The sequence below is a fragment of the Trachinotus anak genome, unplaced genomic scaffold (assembly GCF_046630095.1).
Source record: "Trachinotus anak isolate AG129_WGS33_773 ecotype Australia unplaced genomic scaffold, CSIRO_AGI_Tana_v1 ptg000008l, whole genome shotgun sequence".
NCBI lineage: Eukaryota > Metazoa > Chordata > Actinopteri > Carangiformes > Carangidae > Trachinotus > Trachinotus anak.
In genome coordinates this window covers 9102153-9116828 of record NW_027273859.1, presented here as the reverse complement: position 1 = coordinate 9116828, position 14676 = coordinate 9102153, and the positions used below count along the sequence as shown (strand labels likewise).

General features: G+C 40.2%; 1 protein-coding gene across 9 annotated transcripts in view; it reads left to right on the top strand.

Annotated features, from left to right (window-relative positions):
- The first annotated feature begins 7177 nt into the window (after positions 1–7177).
- Positions 7178–14676, top strand: part of pbx3b (pre-B-cell leukemia homeobox 3b) — a 58255-nt gene continuing 50756 nt past the window's right edge. For 5 of the 9 annotated variants that reach the window (XM_071482373.1, XM_071482372.1, XM_071482367.1 and 2 more), the window contains exons 1-2: positions 7180–8672; positions 9294–9367. In XM_071482373.1, coding sequence (XP_071338474.1) covers positions 8425–8672; positions 9294–9367 — 322 coding nt within the window. In that variant the 5' untranslated portion in view covers positions 7180–8424. Of the gene's footprint in view, positions 8673–9287; positions 9368–11913; positions 11987–14676 lie in introns of those variants that run through there. The other 4 variants (XM_071482366.1, XM_071482368.1, XM_071482363.1 and 1 more) reach the window with 3 other exon arrangements.

Genomic DNA, 14676 nt, shown 5'->3' with positions numbered 1-14676 from the left:
TTTTCCATCATGTCAACAACAAACGGTGCATTCATGAATAGGTTTGTTGAGATGTGGTGGACAGATGTTGTTGCAGTCGTTGGTCTCCATGCTTGACAGATTATTTGCAGAACTTCAATGTATCTTTGAAGCCCAGGGGTCGCCTACTGCCAGCCAAACAGAAATGGCACAGGCAGAGAGAGAGGATGGACAGGAGACTTTCAGCAAAGAACAGCATGATGAAAAGACGCAACATTATTTCTTGATCAAGAGCATGAGGCTTCCGTTGAGCATTGGCTTTTAAGATCAAATGTTTCAATTGAAAATTGGCTGTAGCACCGGCTGTATGGTGCTGTGCTTCATAAATATTGTACTGTGTGTTTCACATGAATGCCTTGCTAACAAGACGAACTGAGCACAGACAAGGCATGTTCACCTGGACGTGTTTGAAGAGAGCTGACAATAAAAAGTGTAATCTTGTGACTTCATAGAAGCTATAAATAAAGAATTTTGCTTTTAGCATTTATTAAAATGCTCCTGATTACACAAACCAGACTGACTGCTGAGATCCATGTGAGCTTTCTCTGGCTTTCTTTTTGTTTTCATTTTTCTTCTCTTTGAGCTCTCCATACACCTAAGAGAAGAAAAAAGACAGCTATTGTTGAGTACGGTCACATTCGCACCACTGCTTGTCACCACTCCAACATTAATGCACTCACTGAGTTGTTAGGTGCCATAGGATCATTTTCTATGTGGCATGTTTTCATAGGAAAATAAAGGATGACACATGTTTGGAAAAGGGAAAAACAACTGTCTTAACTACTGACATGTGTGTCAGCATGTCAAAACAAAACATTAAAAAGTAAACCTACTTATTACAGTAAATGGAAATTTCATCTCGTAGATTTTTCCACTTTATAGTCTGGAACAAGATATTTTAAAAAAGCTGTTCATTTAAAGTTAACTCACAATCATTGTATTGTATTTATACATCGGTAACATATGGAAAATCTGTTGAATCTTAAAAGTTGTTTGACATTTTGGGAAATACAGTTATTTATAGCACAAAGACTGTAAACATGGAGAAACAGCTAGCCTGGCTCTGTACATGGGTAACAAAAGTTCACCTTTCAGGACCTCTTGAAGCAGCTATTCGTAAGTTTTCTCTGTTGCTAAATAGGGTTTCTTGCTGGGAGCGGGTGGTGGTGATTGTTGCTTGGCAAGTGCTTCGTCCATTGTTGCGTTTTCAGGGCAGCCTGGACACTACGATGAGTTGCTATCGGAAAGTGAAGAGACAGGCCAGGGATAGGTAGTTAGCATGATAGAGACAAGAGTTAACATTGGTGTTGCTTTCCACCACTGGAAACAACTGTTGGCGATTAAAGGAATGCAGTTTGATGCTGAATTTGCTATGTTTCTACTGGACTGGTAAGTAAAAAGCTGTTAATGCTCGCTATGTAGCAACAGAAAAACTTACAAATAGCTCCTTTAAGTTCGCTAATTAACACGTTATGTCTTATTTCTTTAATCCTTACAGGCCCTGTGATCTTTGCGCTAAGCTATTGTAAGCTAACTTCATGTTAACCATACAGACATAAGCGTGGTGTCAGTCTTCGCATCTAACTCGGCAAAAAAGTGAATAATTTGCCACACTTTATACTCTCTGTCACTTTTGTTGTTTTTTTCACTGGGAAAAACATTGTCAGGGTTTACATGCAAAATATATATTGTGCCTCCTTTTGCTGTAGCTTTTTTTTCCAAATGTGACTTTTGTTTATACCCACCGCTATTCTTCCATGCTCCAAAGACCATTTCAGATAAGACGAGCTATTTCTGAACAATATACTGATACTGCTTTGCTATACCCTTTCCCTCGATCGAGAAAAAAGACAGTGGCACTGTACCTCCATAAGAGCCTCATAAAAATAATGAAACTCTGGCTCTAGCGGCTCTCCTTGCTTTCCAGCAAACACTACATTTGAACTGTATGTCGACAAAGCAACAAAGTCATCACTATCTACCCCGCGAGCTTGCATTATGCTGATGAATGGAGAGCCCTGCCAGATTACTTGATTTGATAAGCAGTACAACCCATCGGTAACATAATACATCACAAATTGTTTTGTCAACAATTTATGATACCATTTATCAAATGACCATCGCAGTGGGCTGAGTTATGGTGTCATAGCTGGCATAATGTCAATACTCAAGCTGAGTTGAGGGCAGTCTGGCCACATTGATTTAGACACGCTACACTCTGACCTCTTCGGAGATTTTCTCTTCATTACCAGACAAATTGATGTTGAAGCGAGAAAAAAAGTTGTAAAATTTAATGTTTAAATCTTTACAATTAAATATATGAAGGAGATAAAGTAAATGAGATAATGCCCCGAGTCAATGTTGTGTATGCCTACTGCAGTTCGATGAAGAGTTCGGATTCACAAAATTAGCTTATTTTCAGATTTAGATTAAAAAAAATTAAGCAGTATATTCTCAGAAAAAATTAACATTGAAATATCTAATTGGACACTAGTTGATATTTATGACTTGTATGAAAATCTTCAGTTTTGTGTGAAGTCTGTCCATCAATTTTCCAGCAGATGATCCACATTAGTGTCACAATGGCAATTGTTTTTTGTTGCATAAAAAGTCTTAGAAATGTATCAAATTCATGTGAATTTTGCAGTGAAAGCACCACAATCAAGGTCTGATGTTATTGCGCTCCTGAGAATCAATTTGGGCTGCAGCCTGGATAACAATTAAAATGTAAGGCCTTAAAATGCCTCCCCAAGTCAATCCCTGTCTCTGGTATTGACCAGAATATATGGCCCGTGTCCAAGCCACCACCACTCGCTGGCCAATCTTAAAGGTTACGGCAACCACTACATGTACCCACATTAACAGGACACTCACCTCTCTGGGTTTATGGCCTGTGTAATAATTTTAAGCAAAGAGAGAAGTGCATTCAGTGGAGACAGTAACAGCGAGAGAGTCGAGGGAGGACAAGTATAGTATGATTGATCGTGGTGAGCAGTATAGCTGTGTACCTCTCACCTTCCCCCCCGATTACTGCCTGCTCCTGATCTCTCACATCTGTCTTGACTTCCTAAAGAAACAGATTCCTTAGATATAATACTCTTGGGGTTAAAACTCTTTCAAAAGATTTGCTTCTAAAGGAACATCCTGCTTTGTATTTGTGCAGTTTTACACATGAATGAAGTGTGGCCAGAGTGGGTCACCCGGCAGCTCCATTGGAGTAGCTGAAGTCACAGTAGGTGTCGTGTATTGATGAAGAGTGTAGTAGTTTTTGGACTTCAAACTGGCTCTTTTGTATGTTCATCACAAACTACAAACAAACCACAACTACAAAGTCCCTGGGTTAAATTTACTCCTGTCATACAAACATGTCAGAGATGTATCAACTCTCTAATCGTGCATTTAACACTCTTACCAGTTTATTAGTTTACCTCCCACAATAACACTCGAAGTGATTTAATAACCACAGGGGGAGTTAACAGCACTCGTTAGAAGATGAAATATTTTCTGCATAGTTATCTGCCTTTCAGACGCACTTTGTGCAGTCAGCGGTGGAACATAACTGCATGAAGTCAAGTAGTGTTACCAGTTTCTTTGCAGGTTAAGATTTTACATAGAAAACATATAATCAGCTCATAGAATATGATACATTGCTGTATTAAACAACTCAACAGTATGCAAAGGGTTCAAATTTGGCTCCTCCGCAACCAGCTATAACTGTAAAATGCTTATTATAAGTTTATGCATCAGCACAAATTATTCGGGAATATAATATATAATAATTTTGCTGGATAGTGTTTTTACACTGTGGCATTTCTTCTTGTTCTTAAGGATCTGAACGCTCCTTGCACCACTGTGGATAGCTGAAACTATGAATATCAGCCCTGACTCATTCGTTGGAATTTTTAAAGGCACCATTGCTGGGATATTAGTTTACTACACGAAACCAAGGAGCAGATTCAACAAATATTCATGCTACCTCTCTGTGCTTTCACGTGTGCAAACGTAATGAAGACAAAGTGCACGCGTTCCCGCAACAAATACCAGGAAATAAATAAGAATAAAGTATCCAAACCAAATGAAAGACTGTTCATAATTGGGTTAGTAATGTCTCTGGCACCGTCTGCTCGGTCATTTCCTCCAATCTCCCCGAGCAACAGGGGGATCATACAGGCGACATTCAGACCAGGAGGTATCTCGCCACCGTGTGACAGGCTACCTTCACCAGGCTACAGCATACTTTCACTGTCGTCAAAACCAATTCTGATTCGAGAAAGCTCAGAGGAAAGACGAACGCCATCTTCAGATGTAATACAAGCAGCGATTTCACAAATCTTTTAATGATTTGTGACCCCTTTGTGGACAGCAAAATTGTGAAATCATGCACCCATAACTTCTCACTTAATCTGTATTACGCTCATCACAACAGAGCAAGCCACTCTATCAGTAAATGCTAATCTCCTAATTAACAAGCTAATTAGGCAATTACAGCTTTGCAGAAGGATGCCTAAATGAAATATGACAACACAGTCACTTTCTACAGCACCTGTGGGTCTTTTCAGATGTCACAATGAGAAGCATGATGACAAAGTGTTGTCTCTACACTCATAGGTGCTTATTTCTGTGCCTCGCTTAGCTCATTTGTAAAAATATTGTCATTTTATTTAACCTAATGCACAGTACATGTGGAAACAACTTGTCAAATTACATGTAAATGATTTCTCTTCAAAGAATCTAACCTGCAGTATTTTCAGGAGTTTAGAAATGAAGGGTACAGAAAACAGTGGGTTGCACAACCCCTTGGTTGTGTAAACATGGTTTTGTGAACTAGTAGCACCACAGTGTCTTACTGTAAGGAGCTGTCACACACGGAAATGAATTATGTTGACATATGGCTGAAAACAACGGTGAATAGCGCTGCTATGCAATGCAATGAAGAATCATGCACTGCAACAGAGGAGAGGAGCCGGAGCTGTACCTTTGAGCCCTTCTTGACAGGTATGTAGTGTGACTTGACAGCTCAGTATTTCAATGATAAATGCAGTAGTCCTGGGACTCCCATTCACTAAACTCAAGAGTGTGTTGCTCCGATGCTTCAAGGTCAAATGAATGAGCAGAACCACAAAGACCACTAAAGGCAATCTGTTTTTTTTTCACGTTATAATCTTATGATTTTAGATTTCTAACTCATCATGTAAACTTAAAGATGTTTCAACAATTTCCTCAAATTTCCTCAAATTTCTTTTTTTTTTTTAGGACAAACTGAACACTTAAACTCTCGATTTATTTAATGATTCAAAATATATTCATTCATTTGCCTGTAGTCCTATATCAAATTAAATGTACTAAAAGTAATGTTATGCATCAGTTGTTTTGCGACAACTTTTGACTCATCCTCAGTTCCTGGGCTGCAAAATTGAAAAGCAGACGACAGCAGGGTGATGTTCCCTTCATTGTCTAGTAAGATAATGAAAAGTTGTGAACAGTTATCTGAAGTAATGACTCACAGTGTCGTGACTTCAGTCGAACTTCTTTCAGTAGAAGTTGCTTCCTTCTCTGAAGTTAAATCCGGTCTCTCAGCTCTGATGCATGAAGATGATTCGCATCCTAACACCAGGTAGTCCATGATCTAGCCACCATTTGTACTGACCGAGGAGAACATTTAATTCTTAGGACAATACTGTTAACTCAGCATTCTAAAGAGTTTCTAATATTGTCAAACGAATGATGAAATTTGATAGAAACTGATGAAAATTGTATTTCATTATAAACTGTGTGTCTCACAAATAGGGTTTATGTCCATTTGATCTTTACTGAGTCAGAGAGTCTGATGTTACACAAATCTAAAGCTTTGTGTAACACCACTGTCACTGAATACACTGTAAAATCAAGAGCTTCTATGTCAGAGATGTTCTTGGTGTTTATTCAATTTAAACCCAAACCAGGAACTCTCAGACATGAAGGTGAAGGTATACCTGCTGTCCTGCAAGAGTTTCTTTTTCTTTTTACTGTTTCATTTTGTTGAAGAATATAAACACAAAAGTCTTTTTTCAGGTGTTTTTGACTAACTTAACGATCTTATGAAATTATTTAGCTCCCTTTGTGTCACAACCTTGTGTGTTAAATACATACAACCTCTGAAATATGGAGAAATATATATATATATATATATATATATACTCAGCTTCCTCAGACTAAACTGTGCTCTTTTGTCAACTTTGTCTAGACTCTGGTCCCTGTTTATCATCAGTGCGCAATTTCAAAAAGAGACTAATGGGGACAAAAAGCAAAAAATGCTGCAGACTGTTACCGGCTCGATTTTTCCAGTCATAACTCTCACAATTGTACATCTCTTCAAATACATTTTAGCCTGTTTTCTCTGTTCTTTTTAATGTATAAAAGTTCAGTGAATCATTGGAAATATAAAAGATCTATAAATAATGTGTCACTCCAAACTACTTAGAAGCCAGACTTAAACACAATTATAGATGCTCTGTTTTGGAGAAATTACATCCATAATGGTAATTTTGGCTGCCAGAGAACTTAATATCTTATGTGAGCAAACAGAGCTGTTCATGACGTGATGCAGCAGAATTGTCCTTATTCATGTCCACTTTGCGACTGTATTCCTGTTCTCATCATCAGATTCAAATCAAACAAACCCCCTCTGTCAGAAGTTCAGCATCATCACATACCACCTCTCCATGACACACAGGAGAATCCAACCTGCCTCTACCTCCACACTCTTTAACCCTGCATGGTTATCAGGAAATGCCTATTAAGTGCTAACCCCTCTCCTTTTCCACCTCTTTTCTTTACAAACCCACGATCTGTGAGCTTATTGTAGAGGTGCACAGTGTATTTGCTGCCTTGCATCAGGCTCAACAACTTGTCTGCTGCCATAGCAACTGCGGAGGAGCACGGAGCAGCGCCGCCTGCTTGTGCAATGGATGTCACTCGTAGCAACGACCAATCAGAAGTTCCCATCCTTTTGTACCAGCGGTGTGAAGATGGAGGGATGGAGTGGGTGGGCTTTCGCCATCATGCATCTGCCAGTAATAGGACACGCCGATCGTCAGTCTTCGTCACTCTAGCCCGGGATTGGTCGAGGAGCTTGACTTTCCAATAATATAAACATGTCTACTGCTTGCCTGGCTTGAACCAAGGCTTACAGGGGACTGTGCAGTTCCACATCAAACTGTATAAAAACTCTCATTATGTATTTGGCTGTGTGGTTGCAGGGCTGAATCTTTATCACTGCTAGAGAATATGCACATAGCTGCACGTACACGCGTGAGGAAACGAGGATACCCTGCTGCCGCCGCTGCGAGAGAGAGAGAGGGAGAGAGAGGGGGACTGTGCCGTGCTTTCATCATTATAATCACCATCCTAAGTACTAGCTCTTAACATTTTGTTTTTCGGTGTTCAGGCGAGAGAAGTGACAAGAATATAGACCCCTCCTCTGCAGGGCGGAGCGTGCATTTTCATCTCGTATTTTGTAATTTTTTTTTTTTTTTTTTTTTTCTACCCCCGTTCCCTGCTCTGACACGTCTGCACTGAGTGAGTGGCATTGGCACACTGTCAATCGCTCACTACCGCTGCCATCAAACAACATAAAACACACACAGGCAGAGGCTGGAGCTCATAAATTTCAGCAGGGCGAGATATTTTTTTGCGCATCGCCTTTACACAGCGTTGTATCCTAATTAATTTCTTCTCGCTGTTGCTTTTTTTTATTTTTTTTTCTAAAGAAATCCCCAACTTTTTTTGTACATTTCATATTTTTTACAGTCACATTTGGACACCTTGTGCAGCAGATTGTGTATATACATTTTTAAATGCTGTCAGTTAACGCGGGAGTCATTTCTGCACATTTATAGTTGGCAACACCTGCAAGCCTAAGATTTTTTTTTTTTTTTTTTTTTTTGATTTGTTTACACGTTTCCACATTGGATATTTTTGTTGACGGTGCTTCACGGGGAGGATTTGGACATTTTTTGGAGAGGAAATGCGATGGGAATCCCATGAAGAGCGCTAATAAATGAGAGATCACCAAGGAGCGTTTCTGTCTCTACCACCCGTCAAATCCCAGAGAAAAGACAGATTGGCGTGAGGATTCGTGCGGGATACGATGGACCGTCAATTTTGACAAAGAAGTTTTGAGAAGATAAAAAGATTTATGCATTTTTCTACAAACGCAGCCACGCGTTTTGGCACTTTGGACCGCGCGTAAAAAAGCGAGAGGACAGCGAGAACTTGGACACAAGATTCACGCTAAAACATCACTGCTAGTCTTCATTTAAAAAAAAAAAAAAAAAAAAAAATCACCGTGTCTGCTCTGTGTCGCTGAAGAAGCCCACGGCCGTGCATCCCTCCAGTCTGCGGCACATGTTGTAGCCGATTTCGTATATGAGTTTTTCAATTTGTGTGGCTCAGTGCACAGACTCTTTAGCGGCTACTATGGACGATCAAGCCCGGATCATGCAGTCGATCGGCGGCGTTAGTCTGGCTGGCCACTCGGTACAAGGAGGCATGGCACTGCCGCCTCCACATGGACACGATGGGACAGACGGAGACGGAAGAAAACAAGACATTGGTGACATTCTCCATCAAATAATGACCATAACTGATCAGAGTCTGGACGAGGCGCAAGCAAAGTTGGTTGATTTATATGTTTTATTAACTTCGCCCCCCCAAAACGCTGAACGCATCATTGCTGAGTTGTGGCCCGCTTAACTTAACTCCCCCATGCATAACAATAGACTGGAGTGGCTTTAATGATAATCTTACACTGAGGTGTATTTACTGCCTCAAAAGCTTTAACACCTGAGAAAGTTGCCACTGAGGGAACAACAGCTTTTTATTTAAACTGGCCGTGTGATACTGAGAGAGGTCGTGTTGTCCAAAAAGTTCATGTGCACACATGTCCTGTAGTAAATGTTCATACATCTGCACAGCTATAGGCTAACTGCTGCTGAGAGGAAAATATATGCCAGCAGGCTCATTATAGAAATTAACTGTCATTGTATTATATTTATAATGGAGCATTATTTTTAGTTTGGCAGATACTTTTATTTTGGTTTTTTTTAACGTTGTGCAAATTCTGTCCTGTGTGGGGGCAAATGATATGTTTTAAAAGACCTGTGTGTTGGAACATTGCAAGTCATGACATAGTGACAGCCAAACTTCATATCTGAAATAATACATTTGTTAATGTCTGAGATGTGATTGATCAGTGAACTTATTTCACTATTTTATCTTGTCTCATACTGAAACAGGAAACATGGACTGAACTGTCACAGAATGAAACCAGCACTCTTCAGCGTTCTCTGTGAAATCAAAGAAAAGACAGGTAAGATCTTTATGTAAAAATATGAACTCAAAGAAAAAGTAGTATTGGAACCTGAATACAATAGCACATAGACATTTTAACCTCCCAGTGATCCGGTGGCAGCCAGCATCCAGTTTACAAGAGACCTCTGCCCAAATTAATCAATCACTTTTTTAAAATATGTCATTGTGCCTCACAGAAACAGCCCTGTTGTCACAGGAGAGGTAGATCTTTTTTGTTCAACTGAAGATGCTCTTGTTTCATCTTCTCCAGCACTGGTTGCTCGGACTAGGCAGAAAGTTAACTCCAGCTTCCACCCTCAGTACACTGGCACTGAACAGGATGGGGGAAATCCCGTAGCATATGCTCTCCATAGCTGAGATCACACAGAATTCATGCTTTATAACCTCACAACGATTTCCAAGCTTTCAACACAGGAAGGCAACTACACTCTCAGTCAGTAACTGTCCTGCAGTTGCATGCAGACGCCTTTCCCACAAATGTGGGCAGTTGATCCTGGTAAAATGCAAATAACAGAATCAGCTCATAGAAAATTATTGAAAATAATAATGATTAAAAAAAAAAAAAAGAAAAAATATTTTTGTTGCATATTGGGCAGTTGCTCTCTAAAAGGATCAACTTTGCAGATTTCTATGTCCCGATGGAAAACTTTCAGTGAGTGTGTGCACACATATACACACATATATGAGACAGCTGAAATTAAAGCTCTCGTTTTCATGTTTTTAAATTTAAACTTTGCTGCAGTATGTATATATTTTTAAAAAGTCACCTTTGCACAGAGTGATTGTTGTTTCAACACGTTCCCCACATTGTTTACGGGGGAATATAATAAACTGCATCCCTGTAAATTCTTAAGTGGAGACATAACAGATTTTCACTGACCTCGATGCCTCACATATTCAAACTGCTGTACATCTCTCAGACAAAGAAAAAATCATACTGTGGGTTGAGTGTCATTTCGTAAACCTTATGCCTTGTCAGATTTGTGACCTTTGTGCAGTTTATGAGGAAATTGGTTTCGGGGAGATCATAAAAGTTTATGAACTTCCCCAACACAGGTGGCGTCCAAAGGGTCAGGCAGAGGGTCCACAGTGGAAGCCGAGGTGCTCTGCTGTGTTTGTTAAACACAGAGGCTGCCAGCTTTTATTTTGTATGCGGTCTCCGATTTAACGTGGAAGTGTTTTCCAGTATAGAAGCGTTGCTGCTTGTGTCGAACCTCAGTGAAAAAAAATGAGATAAGTGATTTTATTTTTAAACTGAAGTGATGTTAACATCCTGTTACTCTGCTGGTGACTGTAATCAGATGTTTCAGCAGTTCGCTTTTGGACACTTGTCTCTGGTTTCAGTTTTTCTGCTGTGCACTAAGCTTAAATAAGCTGCTCAAAGTAGCACGAAAAAGTAAATGAGAAAAAAAAAAGATTAATATATGTTCATGTGTGAGGGAGAGGAAGAAGTGTGTGTGAGAAGGAGATGAGACAGAGAGGAGAGGGAGAACAAGCTTGTGTGTGTGTGTGTGTGTGTGTGTGTGTGTGTGCATGGTTAACCTGTGGTTTAGAGTCACAGCCTCCCCCTCTTAGCCATTGACAGAGCTCAGCTGGTCTGGTGGCCTTGTTGACCGGCCTGTTTTTCCAGCACACAGTGAGCCTTTCACTGGCTCCTGTAGCACCGTTCACAGGGCTCCCTTGGTCCTTTCATGTGCGTTCAGATGGCACAGGGGCCGCTGTCTTTTAGCCATGGGATCCACCGTTGGCTGAAAATGACTTTTAATAATAAATCTGAAAGCCGTCCAAGAATCATTGGTGTAATTACTGCGCACATGTATCATGTTATCTTGACTTATTGTCTAGTGCGCAGATGAATAGTGAGTGTAAGGTTTAGCTTCAAAGCTTCGGGCGTGTTTCTGCTAAAAGTATTGTCTCGTGATAAGCGGTGAGACAAAATCAAAGCGGTGAGAACGATGTTAATCATGATTTTCTCTGGTTTTAGGAAAGGTGAAGATGTGCTGTTTCTAACGGTGGGAAACAAATTTGAAGACTTTTCAGGGTGTTTAGAAGTTTTTGGCAGTCTTCTTACTGTTATTATAGAGCTACAGCATATTTCTGCATTGCTAATGCCCTAGAAGTATTAATTCACTTTGATATGCTAATTAGAGAGCATTATGCAAGAAATGAGATTAAGTGGCAGCATGAAGTCATTTGCCTGTCACTAAATTGAGTGTTTTTAGCAGGAGGGTTTTTTCTCCCAGATTTCCTTGGTTTTGCATTTAGATAAGCTGCATGTGAGATTCGGTTGGTGAGTGGTGTTCTTTGTCCTTCAGTGTGTCATGTTTTTCTTTTGGTATATGCATAAAGAAAAATGGCAATTAAAATGTTTTATTCTCTCACATTTCCGACTATTCCAGGACAAAGGCTGCGTTCATGCTGTACCTTTTTACCTGTAGGCTGCATGGGAAGACAATGAATGCATTGAGTGGAAGTGGCCTGTGATTCAGATGAGTTTTGCAGTTATTCCTCTGTGCTGGGTTTGTTTTATCCTGCTGGCTACTCCCTTGTCTTGCTCTCATGCTTGGAAGAGAGGCTCACAGCAGCAGCAGCAGCGGGAGCGGCAAGAATAACAAAGGTGAAAGATTACCTCCATATGGTATTTCTGACCAGGAAAAGAGAGGTTCTGTAGCAGGACTCCTCTTTGATGTGAGGTTTAATCAATAGAAAGAGATTACAGAAAACTATTACAGGCTAAATCACGGAGTGCCACAGAGAGGCTTAGCCCTCTCCACAGCTCTCTCAGCTGCATGGCGCTTCTTTTGGCTGTGTATTGACTTGTTGTTTTCCTGACCTTTGACTCATCAGGTTCAGAAACGGGGGGTCTGGAGAGGCAGGGGAGGGAGCAAGAGAGAGAGAGAGAGAGAGAGAGAGAGAGAGTGGCAGATTCAGGCTGATAAATGCTCCGATCCAGTGTTTAAAGCAGTGGATTAGGGAGGGACTACACTCACAGTCCGAGCCAATGTCGGCGTTGTGTTGCACATGTTTGATTTGGCTTCTGAAAACCGCTAAACATGCTTTCACATCTGTGTATTGCTTTGCCTATGTTATATGTAATGCTCGGCAAGGGAAGGCTGTGTTAACTAAATACAGTTCAGGATGAGCCTGTAATTAACCACATGCAAGGCTGACTAAAAGCATTACCTGGAGTAAATAGAGTTAGGACTGAGGAGGTAAGCATTTCTGAAATCTACAGGGAACATTAATTTCAATGTTCCCTGACAAAGTTAATGAGCCTTCTCATTCCAATAGGGTTATTATTATTAATACCAAATTTATTATTATTATTATTATTATTATTATTATAAGCAGAGAATAAAACTATATTTAATTCGACTTCATTTTTCTACCTTTTGGGTTTTCTTTGTGCCGAAAAAGCTCCAGTAAATGCATGACAGAGAACAGAAAGCTATTCAGCAGGAGAGACAATTGACTTTGGCTGCTTTTTGTCTCACAGAGCCCCAGTGATGCGGCTGCAGTGACTAGATAGTGTTGTGCCGAATGGCTCGCGCACAGCTGGGTTCCTGACTGGCTCAATGGCAGGGCCACTAGTGTTTCCTCCTCTAAAGCATGAGGGGGACCGGGGAAGATGTGGTTATTATGTAAGTAGCTCCCAAATACCCTCTGTTTCCCCATCAGCAAAGATGAAAAGAAAGAGAGCCAGACAAAGAGGAAAGGGGAGAAAAAACAAAGAGTGTACATGTCAGTTTCATTTGGGAGGGTAAATGCTTTTGTGCCGTGGAGATGGATGCCTGTGCACCGGTGCTGCTTGGTATCTGCACACACGGCTCCTCAAACCTGTTTTTTTTTTTTTTTTTGTACGATGATTCAGTGCTGTCCCTCCATCTGCACACACGAGCACCCATCTTGCACATGTCTCCCCTGCTCCCCCTCCAATCGCTCCAAGCGTTTTCTGTGGGCTCCTGCGCGATCAACAGCTCATAATTGTTTTTTGCACATACGTTATGCAAATGAGTCTTTATGGCAACTGGCATAACAATTAGCATTCTCCAACAATATTTTAGTAGGTTAATTGCGAAATTTCTGAATTGTACATCTGAGTTGTTAATTAGGCATGACAGAGGTGGTGAAATAGTTATCTTCAGGCGGTGGCAGCCAGCAGAGGCTGCTTTGGATGCAAAAAGGAAGGATTGATTGAAATTAGTTTACAGCAGTAGGAACGTGACTGTTGCCTCTTCTGCTTCTTTTTGCAGCATCTGTTTGCCACTGAATGTTAAAATAAAAACCCGAAGCAGACAGGGAGACGCTCGTTCAAATGATGACCTGAAACACCGAACAGAGATGTGAATGATACAACTTGTTGTCTTGTCAACATGATGTAGCAAGTACTTTTTTTTAAATGCATCACTGCGGCTGTGCTCTTGTCAAAACTGCAAAAGACCTTTGACCTGTCAGACACAGTTAAACCACTTTACTTTTTTAGGAGCTGCAATATGGAGTTTTTACTGCTTGGAACACTTTGAATATTTCACACTTTCTATTTTATGATTTAAAATTATAAAAGAAAGTAAAAAAAATTGCACTTCCTGAGTAATTTTTGCCACCAGAATTTTTTTTTTTAAAAAGCTGACAACCTGTGTTAATGAAACACAAAGTTGCAAAAAATAAAATGAACTTCTAATGTGCTTATGATTATGAGAAACCCATGTGTTATTATGCACCTTTGCCTCATGGTGCTTTTTGAACTGTGCATCCTGCTGATTCTTTCAGTTTTCAGCTCTGTTTATTTACAGATAAAAAAAACAAAACAGTGACCACTCAGAGATTTTTCAACATGAACTTTTCCCTGAGTCTCCTGTGTCATGACGTTCATTACCGTGTCACTCGATGGCCGAGGATATGTATCTCCATAGAGCCAGTTATTAGTGTAAAAAGGGTTACAGTGAAAGACTGGTGCAAAGCAAGTCCTCTCTCAGTAATGACTCTGCTATTTATAGGTCCCTATTTCATTAGCTCTAGTGTTTCAGGGAAGAGTTTTCCTCATGGGACAATAGACACCATGATGTTCATTTACTCTGTACACATTACATGTGGACAACTAAATGACCTATCATTTGTGAGTGCAAGAACACTGGAGACAATCCTGCTTGTGATTATTGTATTGTTGCTTTTGCTCAAGGAACCTTTTTTATTCTTTATTTTACATTTTTGAAAGACAAACTGACACTTAGATTTTTTTTTAAAAATCAGTTAAAGGTCTACATTTTAGACCATCTTGGAGTGTGTGTGTGTGTGTGTGTGTGTGTG